At 40.8% G+C, this 24,510-nt stretch overlaps 1 protein-coding gene across 4 annotated transcripts in view; it reads left to right on the top strand.

The window, feature by feature from the left end:
• Positions 1–24,510, top strand: part of mcc (MCC regulator of WNT signaling pathway) — a 218,455-nt gene that overhangs the window by 13,508 nt on the left and 180,437 nt on the right. For all 4 annotated transcript variants that reach the window (XM_069930960.1, XM_069930976.1, XM_069930981.1 and 1 more), the window contains 2 exons: positions 16,797–17,044; positions 20,087–20,298. In XM_069930960.1, the coding sequence (XP_069787061.1) occupies positions 16,797–17,044; positions 20,087–20,298 (460 nt within the window). The remainder of the gene's footprint in view (positions 1–16,796; positions 17,045–20,086; positions 20,299–24,510) is intronic.

Below are 24,510 nucleotides of genomic sequence, written 5' to 3' on the forward strand. Positions count from 1 at the left end.
CACATTACATACACATGTGCTTAGAATTAGAAGGAGGTTAATTTGGGTTAGTTAAGTATAGAGATAAATTAAAGTTTGATACTGATTTCATGTTTAAAGTTGATTAAAAATAACTTTTGTTTTAAAAACTACTTGTCTTGGTGAATGTCTATTGCTGCTGGGCTTTGGGCTCCTTTGGGCTCATAACAGGTAGCATATGGTCTTGAGAAAATTGAATGGACTGAAGACTGATAAGTCCCCAGGGCCTGATGGACTGCATTCCACGGTGCTTAAGGAGGTTGCTCTTGAAATTGTGGATGCATTGGTCTATAGATTCAGGGGGAGGGGGGTGCCTATGGATTGGAGGGTGGCTAATGTGCTGCTTTTTCAAAAAAAAAATCTTTATTTATTCGTTCAAAAAACAAATAATATATGACATATACAACAATTAACCATAAATATGAATGTTATTTTTTATATATAGAAAATAAAAGAAAAGAAAAGAATCCCCCCCACCTTCAGCCAACTCTCCTAAGGAGAGCCATAAAGAAAGAAAAAAGAAAAAATATGAAAGAAAAATTAAATATACATATTAAGATCTAATCAATGTAAATTGAAATGTAAATATTCTGAATATAACAACCACTTATTAATAAAAAAATTATAATTATCATGCAAAACATATGTAATTTTTAAAATTATTAGACAATATCTCTTCTCATTATGCCATCTATTAATATCAATCATATTTGTATCTTTCCACGTACTAGCAATAGATTTTTTCGCTACAGATAAAGCTAAATATACAAAAGCAAGCTGAAACTTATCTAATCCCAAGCCTTTCAGAGGTTGCAAACTACCCAATAAAAATACTGTCGGATCTAAAAGTATTTTAATCTTATACAGGTATTCTAAAAACGATTTAATTTTCTTCCACAAAGATTGTATATGTATACATGACCAAACAGCATGAAAAAAAGTTTCAACCGTATCACCACATCTAAAACACAAATCTGATTCATGAAAACCATACTTTTTAAATTTTTCAGGTGTTAAGTATAATTGATGTAAAAAAATTATAGTTAATCATTGCATAACGTGCATTTATCAATCTAGTTACACTATCATAACAGATATCTAACCAATCATCTTCGGAAAAAATAAAACCATTATCCGCTTCCCATTTACTTTTAGATCTATCCCAACCCTTTTTATCCATACCATCCTGTAATATTTGATACATAGTTGAAAATATAACCCTTCTCTGGTACCTTCATAAGAAGTCTCAAATTTAGTCATTTCAGGTAAAATCATATCTCTACCAAACATACATTTTACCAAAGATCGCATTTGATAATAGAGAAACAGAGTTCTTATCAATACCAAAACTTTCCCTCATCTGATTAAAAGATAAAAATTTACCCTCTTTAAAACAATCTCCCAAATTTTTCACTCCTTTAAATCTCCAATGCAATAAACTTCGATTATGTATTGAAAAAGAAATAAGTTGATTATTATACAACGGAGTCAAAGCCAATAATTTACCCCTAGAGCCTATCATTTTATTTTTATTCATCCATAACTTCATTAAATGTTTTAGTATTGGCACATTATATTGTTATAACAAATTTATATTCCATCTAAACAAAAATTGATGTTCTTCAAATTCAGAAATATTTGCCATCTCAATTTTGGCCCAACTAGTAGGCTGTACCAAATCCATCAATGAACTAATAAATTTAAGTTGGGCTGCTTCATAATAATTTTGAAAATGTGGTAAACGTAATCCCCCTAACTCATATTTCCAAGTTAATTTATTCAAAGCTACTCTCGAAAATTTATCTCTCCATAAAAACTCCCTAACCATTTTATTCAAGTCTCGAAAAAAAAGTGCTGCTTTTTAATAAGGGATGGAAAGGCTGGGCAATTAGACTGGTTAGCCTGACGTCAGTAGTGGGGAAGATATAAGAATCTATTATAAAAGAAGAAATAACAGAACACTCAGTAATAATAGTATTACAAGTCAGCATGGATTTCTGAAGGGAAAAATCATGCTTCACTAATCTTTTGAAATTGAGGATGTGTTGAGGAGGGTGGACATGGGAGAGCCAGTGGATGTGGTGTACTTGTACTTTCAGAAGGCTTTTGATAAGGTCCCACATAGGAGAGTAATAGGCAAAATCAGAGAGCATGGTATTGGGGGTAGGGTGCTGACATGGATAGAAAATTGGAAGACAGACAGGAAACAAAGAGTAAGGATTAACAGGTCACTTTTCGGATGGCAGGATGTGACAAGTGGGGTCAGGCTCAGTTGTTTATCATATATATTAATGATTTAGATAAGGGGAATTATGAATAACATTAGCAAATTTGCAGATGACACGAAACTGGATGGCAGTGTGAAGAGGATGTTAGGAAAATGCAGGGGGACTTGGATCGATTAGGTGAGTAGGGGGATGCATGGAAGATGCAGTTTAATGTGGATAAATGTGAGGATATCCACTTTGGTGGCAGGAAAAGGAAGGCAGATTATTGTTTAAATGGAGTCAAGTTGGGTAGTGGGGAAGTGCAACGTGATCTATGTGTTCTTGTACATCAGTCACAAAAAGCTAGAATGCAGGTTCAACAAGCTGTAAAAAAGGCAAAGGACATGTTCGCCTTCATAAAAAGGGGAATAGAGTATAGGAGTAAAGATGCCCTTCTCCAATTGTACAGGGCCCTGGTGAGATCATACTTGGAGTATTGTGTCCAGTTCTGCTATTGAGCGAGTGCAGTGTAAATTCACAAGGTTAGTTCCCAGGATGGCAGGATTGACATATGTCGAAAGGTTGAATAAACGGGGTTGTATACATTGGAATTTAGAAGGATGAAGGGAGATATGATTGAGGTATATCAGATTATTAAGGGATTGAACATGATAGAAACTGATTACATGTTCTCGATGTTGGAGGAGACTAGGACTAGAACCCATAGTTTAAGAATACAGGGAACACCATTAAAGACAGATGAGAAAATTTTTTTTACCCAGAGAGTTGTTGATCAGTGGAAGCTTTTGCCACAGAGGGTGGTAGAGGTGGGTTCTCTGGATAAGTTCAAGGGAGTTAGATAAGGTTCTTGTGGACAGGGGAATTAAAGGTTTATGGGGAGAAGGAGGGGGGTCAGGCTACTGATAGTGGAAGATCAGCCATGATCTAAAATGAATGGTGGTGCTGGCATGATGGGCTGAATGGCCTACTCCAGCACTATTGTCTATTAATTGCCATAGCTCTCCTCTTCTTCCCTTCCCCCCTTCCTTTCTGAGCCAGGGGGCCAGATCCTCTGTGCAAGAGATGTGACCACCTCGACATCCCTGGTAGGTCATCATTCCCCCCCCCCCCCCCAACAGAATCTAAAGCAGTATACTTGTTGAGGGGAACAGCCACAGGATGTTCTGCATTGTCTGCCTCTTCCCCTTTCTTCTCCTGACAGTCACCCAGTTACCTGTCTCCTGACTTTAAGGGGTGACTGCTTCCCTGAAGCTCCTGTCTATTTCTGCCTCCTTTAAGATTCACAGTTCACCCAACTTCAACTCCAGGCCCTTAACTTGGATTTTCAGGAGCTGGATGCATCTTTAGCAGGTGAAATCATCAGGAATAAATGTGTTTTCCCTGACTTCCCACATCCAACGACCAGAGCTCTGGACTGCCCAAACCTCCATTACTTACTTCAAATTAATTAAAATTTATTTTAAAAAAAACTTGCTGGTCTTGCCTCTCTGGAAGCAAGCTCTTCCTCAGCCCTCCAAAGCCTCAGAGCTTCACTGGCCACTCCTCTTTAGCCACACCTCCCTTTTATCTGTCCTTGTCAATTATCTCAATTTCTCCCTCCCACAAATCAGCACTCTGCTTAACCCTTCAGTTGCCCTTCCTCTGACTCACCTGTCTCCTCTCTTTGATGCTCATGTGATTTAAATGGTGCTCTACCCTGCTTCTGATCCTTTTTAACTCAAACTCTGACTCATCTCTTTCTCTCTCTATCCCATATCTGCCTCTCCTCCTCTCTCTTCGATGCTCCAACGATTTAAATGGCACTAGGCCCTGCTTCTGATCCTTTTTTATACTCAAATTCTCACTCACCTCTATCTCTCTCCGTCGTCTGTCTCCTTTCCTCGACACTCCCACGATTTAAATGGCACTAGGCCCTGGTTCTGACCCTTTTTAAACTAACTTTGGGTCAGCTCTCTCTCTCCCAGCTGTCTCTCTTCCTCTCTCCTTGATGCTCCCGCAATTCAAATGGCACTACTCTAGCTCTACCCCAGGGTCGTGTCCACAGCCCCATTCACTGCCATGAATTAGTAACCCATGATTTGAAAAATATTGCCCCCCCCCCCTTGCCGACATTGATGAAAGCCATGATATCAATGATATTCATATCCAAGGACCCACAGAGTAGACAGTAGCACAGGCAGTGGACTCCACAATCGTGGCTGGGCTATCAACCGAGAGAAGGTACAAGGTCCCAGCCAGATGGTCCTCTTCCTGGGAATCCAATGGCACTCAGGTCAAAGGGACATCCCGGAGACGGCGAGAAATAAAATTTTCAATACATCAGTGCCCACCAACAAAGCTGAAACACAAAGTTTCATTTTCCTTTTGGGCTATTGGTGGCAGCACATTCCACACTTCACCATGCTGCTGTATGCTGTTTCCAGGAAAGAGACCACCTTTCACTGGGGCCCTGAAGAGCAGCTAGCCTTTGAAATGGCAAAACAAGCTGTAAGCCTCCTGACAGACTGAAATCCTCTTCAAACTCCAGGTCTCAGCCTCCACCACAACAACCGAGTGGAGCTTATGGCTGAAAATATATGGGCAGCAGAGTTACACTCAGCTTCTAAACAAAAGCCCTACCTGAACCTGCCTCCCGTTTCACCCCCTTCGAATGCCAGCTCCTGGCATGCTATTTGGCCCTCACCACGGAGCACCAAACTGCCAGCGAAGCCGTTATCCTCCGGCCTTGCCTCCCCATCATGTGATGGATGGAGTCCTCCTTTACCACCTACAAGGAGGGATGTGCACAGCGTTTCTCCATTGTGAAGTGGTGTGGTATATTGCCGACCAGGAAGACACAGGGCCAGAAGGAGTCAGCAGGCTGCATGAACAAATTATATCCCTCCATGAGAGTCATGATCACTTGTTCAAAGTCGTCTCCGTCAGCCCCTCTCCTGTATTCTGGGGTTAGCTGTTTGACTCCCTCACTGGGGAGTAACAGCAACAAGCCTGGCTTGCAGACTGCTCTGATGGAAGAATGGGAAGCAGATATAGTGAGCAGCGGCACAGCAACCAGGCATGGGTAAGACTCTTATCAAAAGTGGGTGGGGGAATTCAGCCAGCTCGGGGAATTGGCTGCAGTAGCCCTGGCAATAAAATCAACGACCGGTCTGGTGCGTATCTATACTGATTCATGGGCTGTTGCGAACGGGATGGCAGTGTGGATGCCTCAATGCACGAGATGGAGTGGGAGATCCATAATTACCCACTATGGGATCAGCAGCACTGGAGATACATCTAGGAGCAGACTGGGCAGAGGGAGCTCATGGTCCACCATGTGGATGCCCACACCAACAGGGCTTCAGTGGAGGCCACCCACAATGCCACTGTGGACCTTGCAGCTCAAATCTGCACAGTCTCCACTTGCTCCAACGAGTTAGACTCCAGTTCCCTGGCAACATGAGACCACAGAAAAAACAGTAACCTGGGGTCTGACGGGGCGCAACAGTGGGCAGAGGACTTTGGGGTGGCCCCAACCCAGGATCATGAGCGGATGGCTAGAGATGATTGCCCCACACGCCAGGAGGTCAAACCGTGGGGCTGGCTGATGGGGTGTACTGGGGCACAGGAGTGAGCCAAGTTTGGCAAGTAGACTATGTTGACCCTCTCCCACAGCAAAAGAAAAATGCCTACATACTGACTGGTGGATACCTATTCTGGTGTTCTATTTGTGGTGCCCTGCTGGCGGGCTGACCACAACAACACCATTGTTGAAATGCCTCTCTTTCATTTATGGAACACCGTAGGGCTCAGGGCTCACAATTTACTGGGGCTAAGGTACATCCCCTACCATCCACAAGCATCAGGGCTAATAGTGCACATGAATGGTCTCCTCAAGCTGACACCTGACAACATGCTCAAAGGGTGGCTCAGCATGCTGCAAGAGGCAGCGGACCATCTCCAATTCATGCCCTGCTGCACGAGAGTGGGGGGGAGGGGGCCTTTTCTAGACATTTGGCCATATTGGCACATCAAAAATTGGAAAATGTTGACCTTCATGATGCAGAGGACTCCAATAGGGTATGGGTGTGGGTGCAGCAGCCACAAAGCCTACCCAGAAAGGGGGAGGTAATTGCTTGGGGACCGGGAAGTACACAGTAGGTTACATACCCAGAAGAAACTGTGTTAATATGCTACCATACGAACAAACTCTCCAAGAAGGAGTGAAAAAAAATTGAGCCAACCTGCAGTTAAGTGCAACATGCAGACTGATGTGATCTCATCACTGATTTCAGCCAGCACCTTTACCACAACCAGCAAGAAACAGTTTGCCACTTATTATGCAAAGTACTTACTGCATGACAGGCAAAAGCTGTTGCCATGGAAACTAAGCATTGGACATTGGACCACATTCTTTGTTATGCACTTTCCAAATACAGTCTTTGTAATGGATTTTTTTTGCACCTGAAGTGTGGGGTTTTTTTTTGCACCTGAAGTGTGGGGTTTTTTTTGCACCTGAAATGTGGGGTTTTTTTTTTGCACCTGAACTGTGGGGTTTTTTTGCACCTGAGCTGTGGGGTTTATTTTGGACCTGAGCTGTGGTATCTGTTCTGCATAAAATCTCTCAGCACACTTAGGAAATTGTAGCTTCAGCTTTTAATGACAATGTTACAGTTCAAATACTAACAGAAAATATTGTATATATTTTGTTACCATTCAGCAATGACAAGAGTCCCCTAACATGGGGTGGGTGCTTCAGGAGCTTTTATTTAAAATCATAAATTGGCTAACTTCAGCCCCTTTTTCACTGGCACCTTGTCCCAGGAATTAACGGGGACGGTTAAGGGTCCAGTGGAAAGGAAAACAATCAGCACACCGGCATCAAATGATGCCGGGGATTGTTGGCCTCTACCCTACTCGAATCCTTGGCATCAGCTGACGCCAGCATGCTGATTAAACCAGTAGAAAAAGTTCAACTTCCATACATTCCATTCCATTTGAAGATAGACTCTCCAATCTCTGGGGATGAGTTGTGTTCAGTGGAAAAGCAGTCAGTGTCCTGGTTAAAGGTGGCCCAGTGTAAAGAGCATAAACACCTTTCTATCCTGGAACACTGCATGGCCAGTTAAGTGGAATGCCAGTGAAAAAAGGGCTTTTCAGTTCAGTCGACTCCTTGCTCTCGTTAAAGAGATCCAACTCAGGCACTTGTGTCACCTGTTTAAAGAGAATGCTAGCAGAATGGCATCCTGGTGTCGAACGCATAAGGCCAAGGCATGGGATGCGCAAGCCAAGAGAGGGCTCAGGCACCTGATGGATGACCTTGCACTGCTTGCTTGCAGACGTTAGTGGTAAAAGTGCTCATATTTGCCAGTCAAGCAGGAGAAACCAGGCACGTGAGTCGATGACCAGACCAATTTCTTTTTCAAGCTTTCCCTCTGACACTTGGGAGCAGCTCCCACAGGACCCTGCTCCATCAGAAACACAGCAACCCTGTTTAGTCAGAGGTGGAGCTGGTGAGGCGTGTAATTGAATTTGATTATGTGACTTGTCCAGCATGTGGAAAGCACTTGTGTATATATTGATCCACTTGATTAATATCATTTTTTTAAACGCATCTTTTTGTTCTTTTATTTTCTTTTGTTTTTTTTTATATATAGTCATGTATATAGAGTCGTTGATAGGCATCATAGTGATTGCAGAGTGATAGTGTTATAACTTCCAAGGGATGGAATGTTTGTGGAAGAAACATGGCCTCCCTGGCTGTCTGGAATATGTTTTTTGCGGGTGGTCATGTGTCCTCCTCGTCTGAAACTTATTCAAAAGTCACATCACCTGTCAATCAGGACATTTATACATACATAGAGCAAGGTAACAGGCTCTTTTGTCCCACGATCCCATACCACCCAACCCCTGATAAGTTTTGAATGGTGGGAGGAAACTGGAGCCCTTGGGGGAAAACCCATGCAGACATGGAGAGAACGTACAAACTCCTTACAGACAGCACAGGATTCGAACTCTGGTCCTGATCGCTGGCACTATAAAGGCATTGCACTTATTGCTATGCCAACTGTGCTGTCCTAAAGGTTGGACTCCGGCCACCCATTAGTGCACACCTTGCTGTTGGCTAATTTAAATCAACCTGGGTTATTATTGTCTATAAGCACAGATTAGCACCGTTTATAACACCAACGCACAGCACATTCTTTCTCTCCACCTTGGACATAACTCCATGCCAGGTTACTACTGTGGACATCACTGGAAGTGTCGCAGTTAAGGTGTGCACTACACTGAAGCTGAGCCGTTAGTACTGTAATAGGTCAGTACCTGCAGAGAACCACAACCCCATTGATCAGGGAAATTGGTGGGTGTGTAAGAGCCCCTGTTTATAGTGTATGAGTGGGTTGAGAATAGGTTTACTGTTGTCAGAGTCCAACCGAAGTCCGAAGTTAATGTCTATATCATTGTTTAAGTGAAATAGTTATCGAGTACAGTTTAATATTCTCCCCTGTTTTCCAGGTGTTAACAAAAGTTGCGTGTGATTGTAACACTTTTGTCCAGACTCTACTCTCTGTGAACCCACCGAACCTGATACACTTCTCAACACGACAAGAGGCTTGATTTGTAGATACATAGTTTTATGAAAGTGGTGACACTGGTAGACAAATGCCTTCATCTGCAGCGTCATTGTGGATAGAAGCAGGGATGTCATGTTACAACTATACAAGACAATAATGAAATAGCACAGAATATTGAGAGCTGTTCTAGTCACCCAGCTTTTGAAGGATATCATAAAGCTGGAAAAAATGCAGAAAAGATTCACAGAATGTCACAGGGAATGATCAGCTTGAATTATGAGGAGAGGCTGGATAGACTGAGATAGGCTTCCAGGAGTGTTGGAGGTGAAGGTGGGATCTTGACAGGTTTATAAGATCAGGATGGTCATAGATAAGGTGAATTGGTAGAATATATAACTAGAAAGTGCATACTTAATTTGAGAAGGGAAAGATTTAAAAGGGATTTGAGATATTAACCCTGTATTTTGGCCAGGGAAGTGAGGGGTGTGCCAAGGATGGCAGGTCCTTTATGACTTGATCTGACTTGTGCTCTTTAGCATTTGTTACTATTTTAGATGTCAGCATCTGCATTATTTTGTTTTTTTTTCTAAGGTTGCTTTGACCAGTTTTATTTCCTATCACAGGATTTGCATTAGATAACTGCTGGTCCTCTAGCTCGATTACTTTTTTGTTGTCCAGCGTTCTGTTTCCCAAATACTTTTAATATAAGCAGTCTGTCCAGGTTACGTATTTATCTTCTCTTCTGGTATAGTTTGGTTTTGTTATTTTATTCCTTTTTGTCTTAAGGATCTTTGGATATTTTAAAATCTTTTCTAATTTGGTGGTAAGTTATGGCAAAATAATTAATCTTTAATTGTTTAAGTTTGTGCATTTTTTTTGTAGTGGGTTTATACCTTTCAATCTCTTAGATGCAATTTATCTTGATGATACCTAATTTAATGTTACAGTTTCTTTCCATTTTTTATTCTTATCATGTCATGGCATTGTCTCATCTGGTTCTCTCCTGAATCATGCAAAGATTGTAAACAAAGAGCTCTTTAAAATTCAGTGCTTTACAGAAGTCCTCAAAGTACTTTTACTAGTTAGCTGTCAGGTCTCTGTGACTAGGCCCTTTCATGCAGTGAAAAAGCCTGACTGTAAAGGTGGAGATACTCTGCCCTTGCATTGGGAGACTTACCTCTGAATGTACTGTGGCTGGCTCCAAGGCGCCGACTACAATTCCTCTCAGGGAAGAATAATCTCTGCCGCCTCACATGAATGTACGGCCACGACAAGCCATTGGTTAAGGTGGGCTAATGACATCGCAAGGACGCTGTCTGTCAGCGACCCATCTTCCCTCTCACCACCCACTCTCCCTCCATGGCCTCCTCAGAGCAGGGGGGCTGTCAGGTCAGTGGGGGCTATCAGGGGTGGCTGGTATGGCTGTGACAGCCTCACCAGCCGCTCCAGCACCTCACCAGGCTGTTCTTCTGTGGATCAAAATGTGGCAGAGCAATGAGCGTCTTCCCTACCCATAATCCCTCATGCAGCTGGAACTGTTCTGGGAAACAGAGCATTTCCAGCTGTGTGAAGGATTATAGGTGGGGAAGACGGCAATTGGTCTGCTACGTATGGAGGGTGGTTGTACGGCCCGCCTCCACCGGCTCCAGTGGGCGCTATGAGGCACCGCTCAACATGAATGCGACGCAGGAGCAGCCTTTTAGGGCTGCTTCATGAAAGGTATGTTTGTTTTTCCCTCAGTGCTTATAGCTGGCCTCCAGGTGCCTGAAATGAAAGGGAGGGAAGGGGAAGAAACATACAGTGCAGAGCACCACTGTGGCCATTCACCTCAACAACAAATATATTGTGGGGGGGGGGAACCATCTACTAGGGATCAGTTGTGGTGGTCATGTCTCTGGCATAAAAGCTGGCCCTTCAGTGCAAAAGCTAATTGGGGACTCATAGGAGGTTTGGTATAGGAGGTTTGGTGAATGAGATCAAGGCTCGCGGATGGTATGTTGCCTCCCAGGTGGCAGGGTCAGGGATGTTTCTGATTGAGTTCATAGGATTCAGGAAGGCTAGGGGGAGCAGCCAGATGTGGTCCACATGGGGACCAATGACATAGATAGGAGATGGAATATAGGGAGTTAGGAAAGAAATTTAAAAAAAAAAACAAGGGTGGTAATCTCAGGATTACTGCCTGTGCAACGTGGCAGAGAATAGGAACAGGAAGTTGTGGGAAAGTGTGGCTGAAGAGTTGGTGCCGAGGGCAGAGGTTCAGATTTGTGGATAATCAGGATCTCTTCTGCGGAAGGGTTGTCTGGTACAAAAAAAATGGGCTGCACCTGACCTGGAAAGGGACCAATATCCTGGTGGGCAGGTTTGCTAGAGTTGTTGGGGAGGGTTTAAGCTAATTTGGCAGGGGGTATGGGAATCAGAAAGCGAGAGCAGAGTTTAGGATAGAAGGACAAAAGCATGATGCTATTTTTCTTAGTTGGTGAGGAAAGACAGGCAGGGGACAAATCATAAATGTAGCTGGAGGGAGGGGTTGAAATTGTGTATTTCAATGCTCGGAGTATTAGGAATAAAGGGGACAAACTTGGAGTATGGATCAGTATGTGGAACTACAATGTTGTGACCATTACTGAAACTTGGCTGGAGGAAGGGCAGGATTGGCTGATGCAGGTGTTTTAAAAGGAATATGAGAGGAGGTAGAAAAAGTTGGGGGGGCAGAGAGGGAGTAGCATTACTGATCAGGGATAGTATCACGGCTATAGAAAGGGAGGACGCTGCAGAGGGAGTGTCTACTGAGTCAGTGTGGTTGGAAGTCAGAAATACGAAGGGAGCTATTACTGTGCTGGGAGTCGTCTATAGGCCCAAATTAGCCCTCAGGACACTGGGGAGCAGATATACAAGCAGATTTTGGAAAGGTGCAGGAAATACAGGGTTGTAGTTATGGGTGATTTCAACTTCTGTAATATTGACTGCCACCTTCTGACTGCAAGAGGGATAGATGGGGCTGAATTTGTCAGGTATGTTCAGGAAAGAATCCTGACACAGTATGTGGACCGGCCAATGAGAGGAGAGGCCAAACTGGATCTAGATCTGAGTAATGAACCTGGTCAGGTGAGGGAGGATTTTAGTGAGAGGGACAACAACTTCTTTAGCTTCAATATAGGTATGGAAAAATATAAAAACAGACCAAATAGGAAACTGGGGAAGGGATAATTATGAAGGGATGAGGCAGGAACTAGTGAGAGTAAACTGGAAACAGACGATTAACGGTGAAAGCACAGAAGTAATGTGGAGGAAGTTTGGGACCACTTGTGTTAGGTTCAGGATAGGTTTGTCCCACAGGAACAAGGAAAAGAGGGTAGGAAAAGAGAACCATGGCTGAAAAAACAGGTGAGGCAATTAGTCAAGAGGAAGAAGGAAGCGTATGTTAGATATAGGAAGCAGGAAACAGGAAGGGCTCATGAGAAGTATATGGTAGCCAGGAAGGAGCTTAAGAAAGAACTGTGGACAGTTCAAAGGGGGTATGAGAAGTCCTTGGCATGAAGAGCAAAAGGATGATGTGAATGAAGGTGGGGCTGCTAAAGGATAAAGGAGGCAACGTGCCTGGAGGTGGAGGACTAAATGAATAGTTTGCCTTAGTATTCACAAGAGAAAAGGATCTTTATCAGGGTGCAATTGAAATAAAACAGACATGCATGCTGCACCTTGTGGAAATTAAGGATGAGGAAGTGTATCTTCTTAAAAACATCAAGATTGATAAGTCCTTGGGGCTGGACATGATACACCCCAGGTTGCTGTGAGAAGAGATAGCTGGGGCAGTATCTATAATCTTTGAATCCTCTTTGGTTGCAGGGGAGGTACCAGAAGATTGGAGAATGGCAAATGTAGTCCCCTTGTTTAAAAAAAAGTAATAGGGAGAATCCTGGAAATTATAGACCAGTGAGTCTTAAGCTGCTTTCAGGTGCATCTTCTGCCTTGAGGACAGCTGCAGGAGCGGATCCCAGCCTGAAGACTCAACTTTCAGGTGGCAGCCCTAAAAGGCTGCTACAGCCCACTTGAAAGGACCTGTTTTTTCCAGAGGCATCTCGTAGCACTTCTACATTTGATGGAGGTGGGGCGACTGGTGCCACCTGTCATAAATATGTGGCATAGCAATGGCCATCTTCCGTACCCATAATCCCCCACGCAGGTGGAACCACTCTGTGTTTCCCACACCGTTTCAGCTGTGTGGGGGGTTTATGGGTAGGGAAGATCGCCATTACTATGCCGCACTTTGAGCAGCAGAGAGCAGCCCCGGTGCAGGAGTGGCCAGCGTGCTGCGACAGCCCGCGTTTGCCGCCCCCCCTGCCCGACAGGCCCCAACAGCCTCCCCCCTCCCTGCTGCCTGGAAGCCCCCCAGCCTGCTGCTTGACAGACCCTGCTTTACTCAGGAGGGGAGATCGGTGATACGTTGGGGCGGGGAAGTCGGGGCAGGGGCAGTGGGGTGGGGGGCTGTCAAGTTGTGTGGCGGGCTGTCAAGCAGCAGGGAGTTGGGTCGCCGGTTGATAGTGTCGTCATCCCTCCCCTTAGCAGCCGCTTTCAGACGGCTGCATTCAGGTGCGTTGGGGGACTTCACCGATCTGCAGATTATCCCTCCCAGAGGAGTGCGCCTCAGAGACGGATCAGGCTCTTTCAGGTAGGTACCCCAACAGCTGCATAGAGGTAGAATATGCAGCTTTACATCGGGGTATTCTGGCCACCTGAAAGAACCTTTAGTTGGTGGTGTGCAAACTATTGGAGAGAATTCTTAAGGATAGGATCTATGAGCATTTGGAGAACTACAGTCAGCTTTGTGAAGGGAAGGTCATTCCTCACGAGTCTAACTGAGTTTTTTGAGGAGATAACAAGAAATTGATGATGGTAGGGTGGTAGATGTGGTCTTCATGGATTTTAACAAGGCATTTGACAAGGTCCCCCACAAGAGACTCATCCAGAAAGTCATGAGGCATGGGTTCAGGAGAACTTTGGCTGTATGGATAAAATAATGGCTTATAGGAAGAAAGGAGAGAGTAGTAGAGAAAGGAAAGTATTCTGACTGGAGGTTGGTGACTAGTGGACTGTTGCAAGGATCTGTTCTGGACTCCTGCTCTTTGTGATTTTTATAAATGACCTGGATGAAGAAACATACAGTTGGTCAGTAGCTGGCAGATGACATGAAGTTTGGAGGAATTGTGGATGGAGCTGATGGTTGTCGAAGGTTACGAGAATATATAAACAGGATGCAGAGTTGGGCAGAAAAGTTGGAGATGGAGTTCAATCCAGATAAGTGTGAGTTGATGTATTTTGGAATGACAAACCAGAAGGCTGAGTACAGGGTTAATGGTTGGTTACTTAACAGTGTGAATGAACAGAGGGACCTTGGGATTCAAATACATACATCCCTCAATGTCGCTGCACAGATTGATAGGGTAGATAAGATGGCCTATGGAATGCTGGGTTTCATTAATAAGGAGGTTGAATTCAGGAGTAGAGAGATCATGTTGAGTATTGTGTTCAATTTTGGTCACATTATAGGAAGGATGTGGAAGCTATGGAGAGGGTGCGGAGGATATTTACAAGGATGCTGCCTGGATTGGTAGACAGATCTTATAAGGCAAGGTTAGTAGAACTGGTACTTTTCTCTTTGGAGCGCAGAAGGATGAGAGGAGACTTGATGGAGGTCTACAAGATTATGAGAGGAATAGATAGAGTGGATGCCCATAACCTGTTTCCCAGAGCAGGAATAGCAAACAGCAGAGGACGTGTACAAAGTTGAGCGATGGAAGTCTAGGGGAGACATAAGGGGTAAGGTTTTTTTTAACCTAAAGTTGTCGTTGCCTGGAATGCCTTACCATGGGTGGTGGTGGAGCCTGAAATATTAGGGGCATTTAAGAGACTCTGGCACATGAATGAAAGAAAAATAGAGGGTTATGGGGTAGGATGGGTTTAATACATTTTTTAAGGAATATATGGGTTGTCACAACATTGAAGACCAAAGGGCCTGAACTGTGTTGTGGTGTTCTATGTCTTAAGCATATAAAATTAATTCTGGGGTTGGTCCCAAACCTAAGATTTGTGAAATTATGCATCCTTAGGTAATGCAAATTGAACCTGCAGACAAAGGTGGTGCTGTTGTGGACTGGCACACTGACCTTACTGAGGCCAGATGACAGCTTTCGGACATCTCCTTTTATTTACCCCTTCGATAAGACCCTGCCAAAGAACATCAAGCCACTGTCTTGTGTACTATCTTTAACCTCGCCATTTCCGGTCATCGGCCTCCAACTTCATTGTTATAACCCCACATTGCCTCTTACCCAAGATCTACAAACCTAATTGTCGCAGTAGACCCATCGTTTCAGCATGGTCATGCTACAGTGAATGGTATCATCTTATCATTTCACCTCGACTCCATTTCCATGACCTCCACCCTCCCCACCCCGGTCCAGTCCCTCCAATCCCTCCCTACCAACATCCGCAATATTTCGCACGCTGTCTATCACTTCTATAGCTTCCAATTTCCTGAACTCGACCACTTCATTTTCACTATTGACATTCAATCTCTATATTCCTCCATTGCCCACACCGAAGGTTACAAAGCCCTTTGTTTCTTTCTCAACAACAGACCCAACCTGCCCCCACCACCACTACCTTCCTCTGCCTGGTAGAACTTGTTCTCTCCCTCAATAACCTCCTTTGACTTATCCCACTTTTTCTGAGTCAAAGGGGTAGCCATGGGTCTCTGCATAGATTCCAACTATGCCTGCCTTTTTGTTGGCTTTGTGTAGTAATCCATGTAACAAACCTAAACAGTCAAGGCTCCTCAACTCTTCTTCTGCTGCAATGACGAACGTTGCCTCCTCATGAACCCATGATGAGTTTGTCAACTTTATGCACTTTACTTCTAACTTTTATCCTGACCTCACACCTTGGTCCACTTCTGATGATACTCTCCCATTTCTTCATCTCTCTGTATCAATCTTGAGAGACAAACTTTCTGCAGATATTTTATACAAGCCCCGCAATTACCTTCATACTCTGTCCCCTGTAAAGATTCCATTCCTTTCTCTCAATTCCTCTGTTTAGTCGGATCTGCTCATAGTATGAGATGTTTCATTCAAGGTCATCCGAGATGTCCTCCTTCTTCAAAAAACATGGCTTCCTCTCCACCACCATCAACTAGGCCTTTACCTGTATTTCCACCATTTCTGCACATCTGTCCTGTCCCCCTTTGCAACTAAGCACAACAAAGAGCCCTAACCCTGGCCCCCTCTGTCCCTATCACTCCATAAACCTGTGTATCCAACATATTCTCCTGCACAATTTCCATTACCACAAGATGATCCTACCACCAGACACATCTTACCCTCTCGTCTTCCGCAGGAATTGCTCCCTCTGTGACTTCATCGTCTATTCATCCTTTCCCACTAATCCAGTAGTTCTCAAGCTTTTTCTTTCCACTGATTCTCATCCCTCTTCCCCTGTTTCCTTTCCTCCAGTTCCCCCTTCAATCTTCATTCAAAGAACTATCCCCTCCCTATCACAGCTTTTTTTTTCTCTTGTGCCCTCTTACTCATATCTACCTGACACCTCTTGTCTGTGGGAATGTGCTCCTCTCCCTGTCCCTACCCCCACCTTTCTATTCAGACACATGCCTGCTTTTTGCTCATACCTTGATGAAGGGCTCAGGCCCAAAACATTGGTTATATATCTTTATCTTTGATACTTAAAAACGGTGTGACTTGCTGAGTTTCTCCAACAATTTCTTGTCAATTATAATAGCAGCGTATGCATACTTTATTTTTTTAAATTAAAATTGAAACATTTTTGGTAAATGTTGTAATATTTGTAAACCAAAATAAAACTCAGTTGAAATTTTACACCATGGGGAAAAATAGCTTTGAAGCATTTGTTAAACATACAATCTTTAATTTTGGATTGTTTTTCCACAATTGCAATGATTATGGTGGTGATCTCTCTTCAGGAACGATTTGCTGATGGTGTGTCGACAACTAAACATGGAGGAATCAGTTGCAGAGATTATGCATCAGTTGGGAGCAGATGAGAATGGGAAGATCTCCTTTGATGATTTTGCACGTTGCCGTATGCAGTTGGTGTCTGAAATAAGAAAAGAAGAAGGGGAGCTTTCAATAAAGTCGGATGAACGATGCAAAAAAAGAAAATTACGAGATCGTATAGCTTCGTGGCCAACCAGCAGTGACAACAGTCTTGGTATGTGAATTGGACAAAAGGAAAAAAACAATTTGCTGTGGTGCAGCATTTGCTGTGATACATCTTAATATTTTGTAGTATTTTGGTAATGGTATATGGGACATGTTATTTTAACAGAATTGAACAGTGAGTTAGGCCATTTTGGATACAGTTAAAAGGCTGAATAAAAATAGAAAATGCTGGCAATACGTAGGTTAGACAGCATATTGTATATTTTGGTGTATAAGTCGAGCCTTGAAACCTTTAAAAATGGGGGGTTGACTTGTACTCCAGATAAACTTTTGAGAGCTTAACTCCAACTCAAAAAAACAGCTCAATGCCAATTTGACATATAAGCCAACCCTTGAAAAAAAACCTGACTACAACAAATTTTCATGCTATCAGTAAATTCGAACAAAATTTTTATTGAAAATGAATTTATTTAGAATCCTTTAAAGTCGCCATCACTATAATTGTCTGAGGCAAGTACATTCATAATCTTACTAATCAAATAGTTATCATACGAGTCCCAAACTGTATCCGATGAGGTGGCTTCAGCTTCGTTGTCAGTGTCTCACAATAAATCATCTTCCGCACTATCCATCGCACAAGAGATCCCACATATTTTAAACAATTTTTTCACTTTATCCCAAGCTTTGAGCACAAAGTCACACAGTGCATCAAGTGATGCAGCACGCATTGCCCCGCCTATTGTGAACGATTTTTCTGCACTCGTCATCCATGCATTTCATTTGTCATGCACATGGTCTTTGAATGGCTTGTTCAAGCAGACTTCTAGAGGTTGCAATAGTGATGTAAAACCACCTGCGATAACTGCCATATAAGAATTATGTAGTGCTAATCTACTTTTAGTGTTCAGTTAAGTGGCTTCGAAGCATATCCCAGACCAGCAAACTCGCTTCCTTACATAAACCAATGCCTGTTCCACGCACTGTCTATCCATAGTTTTACACTATTTTAATCCATCCATCCTTTTTCATGAAAATAAACAAAAAATACCTGCTGGGAATTTTATTTTAGGTTTTAGTTTGCTCTTTGTCCTGTTGGCTATGCACGATAACACCACATTAAACCTGGTCCTTTTGTGGCCTGTACTTCTGGTTTTCACACCTTTCCTTTCCACTGTTCTATTGCCTATCATGAGGGCTTTGTCTATGTTTCCAATAATTGCCAATGCAAACTGGTGCTTCTGCCGATTATGTATACCAAACTGGTGAAAACTTACAACTGTATAATCAAGATTGTTCTGAACAATTTTTGTCTTTTGTCATAATACCAGATTTTACCTGTTCATGAAATGGTTGCACCACCCGACTGTAGCTTCAAAATATTTACTGCGTCCTGGGTACGACTTTGCCCACTTTAGTGCAAATGCTCTTATTTTATTTTGCAATACTATGTAGCAATCACATACCCATTCTACGATATGATTTTTTTTCAACTCTGGCCAATGAAGGAGTCCTCTTCTCATTGAACATTGCCTTTTTGGCATTTTTCTTAAAGTCCCTTCTTTCTCCAATCTCTTACCAACTTCTATATCTCAAATTTTCTTGTAGCAGCACCTTTGCTGGATTTCTTGGCCATTTCTATTACTTTTAAATTAAAACTCGTTTCATGCTTGTGTCACGATAACAACCATCCTCAGCCAATGCCCAACAACCAGTCATCACTATTTTTGGGGTGGGGGGGTCGACTTATACACCCGATATAATAAAACCAAGAAAGTAGGAACCTGACTTACCTGCCGGTTGACTTGTATGCCAAAATATATGGTATGTGGAAAGAGAAACAATTAATGCTTCAGATAGAGGACCTTATTGGAACACAAAAAAGAGATTTAATAAACAAGTTGACTCTGTCTAATGAGTTTGACGCCTCTTATTCAATTTCTTCTCCTTTCCGGAAATCTGGGGTTTTATTTGAAACACTTCAGTCCATGGAATTGATTATAGAATTGGGGAATTTTTTTTAAATTGAAAGGTATTTCTTCAGCTACTGTCTTTTAGACCTCTTCTGTGTAAGACTTGAAATAGAGGGATTTGTCTACTTTTAGTCTTAATTTCTCAATACTGTTTCTTTATTGATGAGAACTACTTTGTTCCTCACTGTCATTGAATCACAAGACTCTCGAAATTATGCTATTCCTTGTGAAATTCATTGTGGTTAAGTGTCACTCTATTCTGAATAGATCTCTGAATAGCAAAGGAACTACTCAGACTAACCATCCAAGACTCTCATTTGTACAAAACTATCTATTTATTGTTCATAGGTATAATACATGTCCTGCATATGTATTATTTGTATGTGTGTTGTGTCTTGTGTGTCTGCATGTTTTTGCACCGAGGACTGGAGAATGCTGTTTCGTTGGGTTGTCCTTATACAATCAGATGACAATAAACTTGACCAAATACCTTGAATTCCTGTTTTGATCGTTGAACCAAAATATGATATTATTGCAAGTACTGGTGTAAATAACTACTTGGATGATCTTGTATGCCTTATGTGGAAGAACTTGTGAAAGTTGAAATGTTTAACCTTCACAAAGAAGTGTCTATGATGCTTGTGCTTCTCTCTGTTTTGTAAGTAATTTTATTTTTAAAACTATCTTTACCTACACAGTGCTTCAATTTTGTTGGTTCCTTAAATGTCCTTGGTAAATTTCAGTCAATTCCTGCCATCCTACTTCTCCCCTCAATTCATGTGAATCCTATTCAAACACTCCAGTGTAATAGATTTGTACCTCTCTTGAGCATTCACTGCCCTTCTATACATATGATCACTTGTACATCAAATCTTTATTATTTTCCTTAATTGCTAATTTTCAAATACAAATCCAGTCCTCAAAGGCTAACCGTCCAGTTTTTTCTCAATTATGAATCCTTTTCTAAATCCTTATAACTGTAACCTGCATTTGTCTGTCTCTTGCAAGTAACTGTTTTTGAACAAAATTCTGAACTTGACAAATACAATAAACTCGACAATGTTGTTAAAGACCTCAGATGCACTTTTAACTCCTAAGTTGCTTTTTTTTCTCCTCTCTAGGTGCAATGTCAGGAGCCAGAGAGAGCTGGGAGTATGATTCTGGAGCTCGAGATCTTCAGAGCCCAGAACTACAAACGCATCCAGCCATTCAGAAGCTATTAGAATATGGAGCTGTTAACCTAGACCAGCAGGTCGTTGTGCAGAAACTCTTGGCGCAGGCTTCAAACTTGAGCCATCCAATGCGTGGCAATTACTTGGAGCTAGCCAACACAGTGAGTGCTCTTGTCTTTATTGTGCCTTTCTCCTTCCTTCTACAAAATAACTTATCCAGATAAATAAAGAGGTTATTTTAGTGAATACCTGTGGATTAAGGTTTGTTCATTAAATAAAACTGGTGATAATTTAGATTATTATAGGGTTTTTTCCTGAATCTTACCACAATGCGAACATTTGCAACTGTGAACATTTCCTGGTGAAAGTTGATGCTTGTTTGGTTGCGCAAGAAATGTTTAATTAATGTTTGTTTTTACCAACAAAAATCACTGACGTTCTTCTCAGTGCTATGATATGTAGTAAACATAGTTTGTATTAAATCAAGGCTTGGAATGGAGAAATTCTGATAATGATTGGAGCTTGGTCTCACTTCGAAATGCTTGTTTGTAACATGTTGTTTGAATTTAAGCTGTGATGTCTACAAAACACAAACTCCACTTGTCATTTGCCTAAAATGAACATAGTAAATATATCCAGAGTGTGGAACCATTTTAAGTCAAAGTTCAGGCTATATGCATGACATCACATACAATCTTGAGATTCTTTTTCCTGCAGGCCAGGCAGAATTTCTACTTATCAGCAGTACAAAGAAACTGTACTCAAAAGGATATATACACAAAAGAGAGAAATATAAACCAAGAAAGAAATGCAAATGAACTGTGCAATACAGAAACAAAATAAATATTCAATAATAATAATCATAATGAGTCTCTGAATTTGTTGTCTAGTTGAAGTGAAGTTTAAGAATGTAAGAGGAGGAATTGGCCAGATGATCCATCAAGCTTACTCTGTGATTCAATGAGATTGTGAATGATTTGATTTTGGTCTTTACTCCACCCTCTTACTCTACTCTAGCTCTTGATTTACCTGCTTCAACTACAACCTCTTCAGTGCTCTTTTTGGTGTTCATGTGGTCCCCTTGATGTCATGAGCTGCTCTTTAAGCTGGGGTTGTGGAGAATCCAAGGGACTGTCGGAAAGTCAATGCTAAGGCTTTCAGACTATAGACCAATGGGGCTGGTGGGTATGGGATGGGCTTGTACATTGTGTGCCATGGGATTATCGTCACTGTTGTTTTCAGTTGTCAAGTTTTTTTATTAATGAAGCCAGTGCCAGTCTTTGATTGTTTTAATGTTGACATTTTTGTTTGGATAATGTATTTTTTTCGCCAAACTTTATTTATTTGAAAAATTATTAGTAATCATACAAAATACAGATAATAACAACATTTTTGTATATATAAAAAAAATAATTAAAAATAAAAAGAAAGAAAATAAAAAAGGAGAGAAAAAGAGGAAAAAAAACCCAACCCCCTCCCACCTTTTCAGCCAGCTCTCTTAAGGAGAGCCAAAAAAATATATCAAGAAAAACTAAAAATAAAATAAATCAAGGTACATCTAAATGCATATAATCCAAATATGGTAACCACTTTTTAAACAAAAAAGAGTAATTATCATGCAAAACATATGTAATTTTTTCCATAAGAATATAAGCTTTCATTTCATTATGCCGCGCATATTATCTTTCCATGTATTTGCTATAGATTTTCGAGCTACGGACAATGCTAAATGTACAAATGTAATTTGAAATTTATCGAACCCCAATCCCTTTAAAGGAATTATATAACCCAATAAAAAAAATGGATGGATCTAATGGTAATTTGTACAATTTTTCCAAAATTAACTTAATTTCTTCCCAAAATGGTTATGCATACATACAGGACCAAACAGCATGTAAAAAAGTTCCAACACATGTACTGCATCTAAAATGGGAATCTGAATTACTAAAGCCACATTTTTTCAATTTCTCAGGAGTTAAATATAACTGATGCAAAAAATTATAATCAATCATTCCATTTTGTGCATTCGTCAATCTAGTAACACTATCGTAACACATACCCGTCCAATATTCTTCAGGGAAAACAAAAGTTAAGTCATTTTCCCATTTAAGCTTCGATTTCTCCCATTCTGGTTTATCCATATTATCTTGTAATACTTGATACATAACAGAAATATAGCCCTTTTTTGGTATAGAAGAACTCTAAGACTCGAATTCCGACAATAAAGGTAAAATCATCTCTCTACCATACATATGTTCTACCAGTGATCAAAGTTGATGGTAAACAAACAAAGAATATTTAGCGATATCAAAACGTTCTTTCAATTGATTAAAAGAAATTGTCTTTCTACAAAGCAATCCTGTAATGTTTTTATACCGTTATAATCCCAATTCTTTAAATTACTATTAAATAATGAAAAAGGAATAAGCTGATTATTATATAATGGTGTTAAAATAGATAATTTACTTTTTGATCCTATAATCTTATTCTTTTTTGTCCATAACATCAATAAATGTTTTAATATTGGCATATTATACTCCCATAATAAATTTATATTCCACTGAAATATAAATTGATGTATTGCAGTTTCAGAAATACATGCCACCTCAACTTCAGCCCAACTTGGAGGCCGATCCAAATCCATCAAACCACTAATAAATTTAAATTGGGCTGTTTCATAATAGTTCTGAAAGTGAGGTAATTGTAATCCACCTAATGCATACTTCCAGGTAAGTTTATTTAATGCTACCCTTGGTAATTTACCTTTCCATAAAAATTCCCTAGTGATTTTATTTAAGTCCTGAAAAAAGTTCTTTGTAAGAAAACATGGTATTGATTGAAACAAATATTGAATACGTGGAAAAATATTAATTTTAATAAAATTAACCCGGCCAATTAAAGTTAACGGAAGGTCCTTCCACTTAATTAAATCTGGTTTAATCTTTTTCAATAATGGAACATAATTTAATTTATATAAAGATTGATACTCATTATTCACAAGTATTCCTAAATATTTAATTTTTTCCGACCATTTCAAATTAGTAACATTTTTATAAACTGAATAATCTTCAACAACTAGTAAAATTTCACTTTTATTCCAATTAACTTTATATCCAGATAATGATCCGTACTGTAATAAACATTCCTATAAGTATGGCAAGGATTGTCCTGGGTTTGTTAAATATATCAAAACATCATCTGCAAATAAATTATTCTTATACTCTTCATCCACAACTCTCATCCTTTGTATCTGTTCATTTTGCCTTATTAATTGAGCTAACAGTTCAATGGCCAATGCAAACAGGGCTGGTGACAATGGACAACCTTGTCGGGTAGAACGTGTCAATTTAAACGACGACGAAACTTGTCCATTTGTCACCACCCTAGCAGTCGGGTTTGTATATAAAGCTTTAACCCAATCAATAAAATAGGGCCAAATTTAAACTTTTCCAAAACCTTAAATAAAAAATCCCATTCGACTCTATAAAAGCTTTTTCCGCATCAAGTGCAACCACCATTGGATGGTTGGGTTGTTGCCGGTATGCATTGACCAAGCTAATTAATCAAAGAATATTATCTGAAATATTATTATTTTTAATAAAACCCATTTGGTTTACATGTATCAATTTAGGGAAATATTTAGCAAGTCAATTTGCTAACATTTTAGCTATTATTTTATAGTCCACATTCAATAAAGAAATAGGTCTATACGATGACACCTTTTAACGGATCTCTATCTTTCTTTGGAATTTCAGTAATTAAAGCACTAGAACAAGATTCTGGTAACTCAGTGTTCAGTCACTTGTAGTACCTCCCCAAACACCGAGGATAAATTCTCATAAAAAACTTCATAAAATTCCACCGAAAACCCATCATCACCTGGTGACTTACCATTTGGCATTTCCAACATAGCAGTGTTAATTTCTAGATCTGTAAATGGAGCTTCCAAATCTATAATATCCTCTTCTTCTAATGCTGATAATGTTAATGTAGATAAAAAAGAATCAATAGAACCATGATCCCGTCTCCCCTCAGAAGTATATAATTTTTTATAAAATGAATAAAACTGGTCATTGATTTCCTGAGGTTTATAGGTAACTGTTGAATTCTTTTTAACAGCATTAATAACCCTTGAGGTCTGTTCCTTCTGTAACTGCCATGCAAGTACTTTGTGCGCCTTCTGATCTTCTGTCACTCTCTTCTGAAATTCCTTCTTCAGTTCATCAATTTGCTTTTCTAATTTAAGATTTTCAGCCATATATCCTTTCCTAACTTTATTTGCAGATGATGTTTTGATATATTTAACAAACCCAGAACAATCCTTGCCATACTTATAGGAATGTTTATTACTAAATATTTGCCCTCTTAAATAA

The sequence above is a fragment of the Narcine bancroftii genome, chromosome 1 (assembly GCF_036971445.1).
Source record: "Narcine bancroftii isolate sNarBan1 chromosome 1, sNarBan1.hap1, whole genome shotgun sequence".
In the NCBI taxonomy this organism is placed as follows: Eukaryota; Metazoa; Chordata; class Chondrichthyes; order Torpediniformes; family Narcinidae; genus Narcine; species Narcine bancroftii.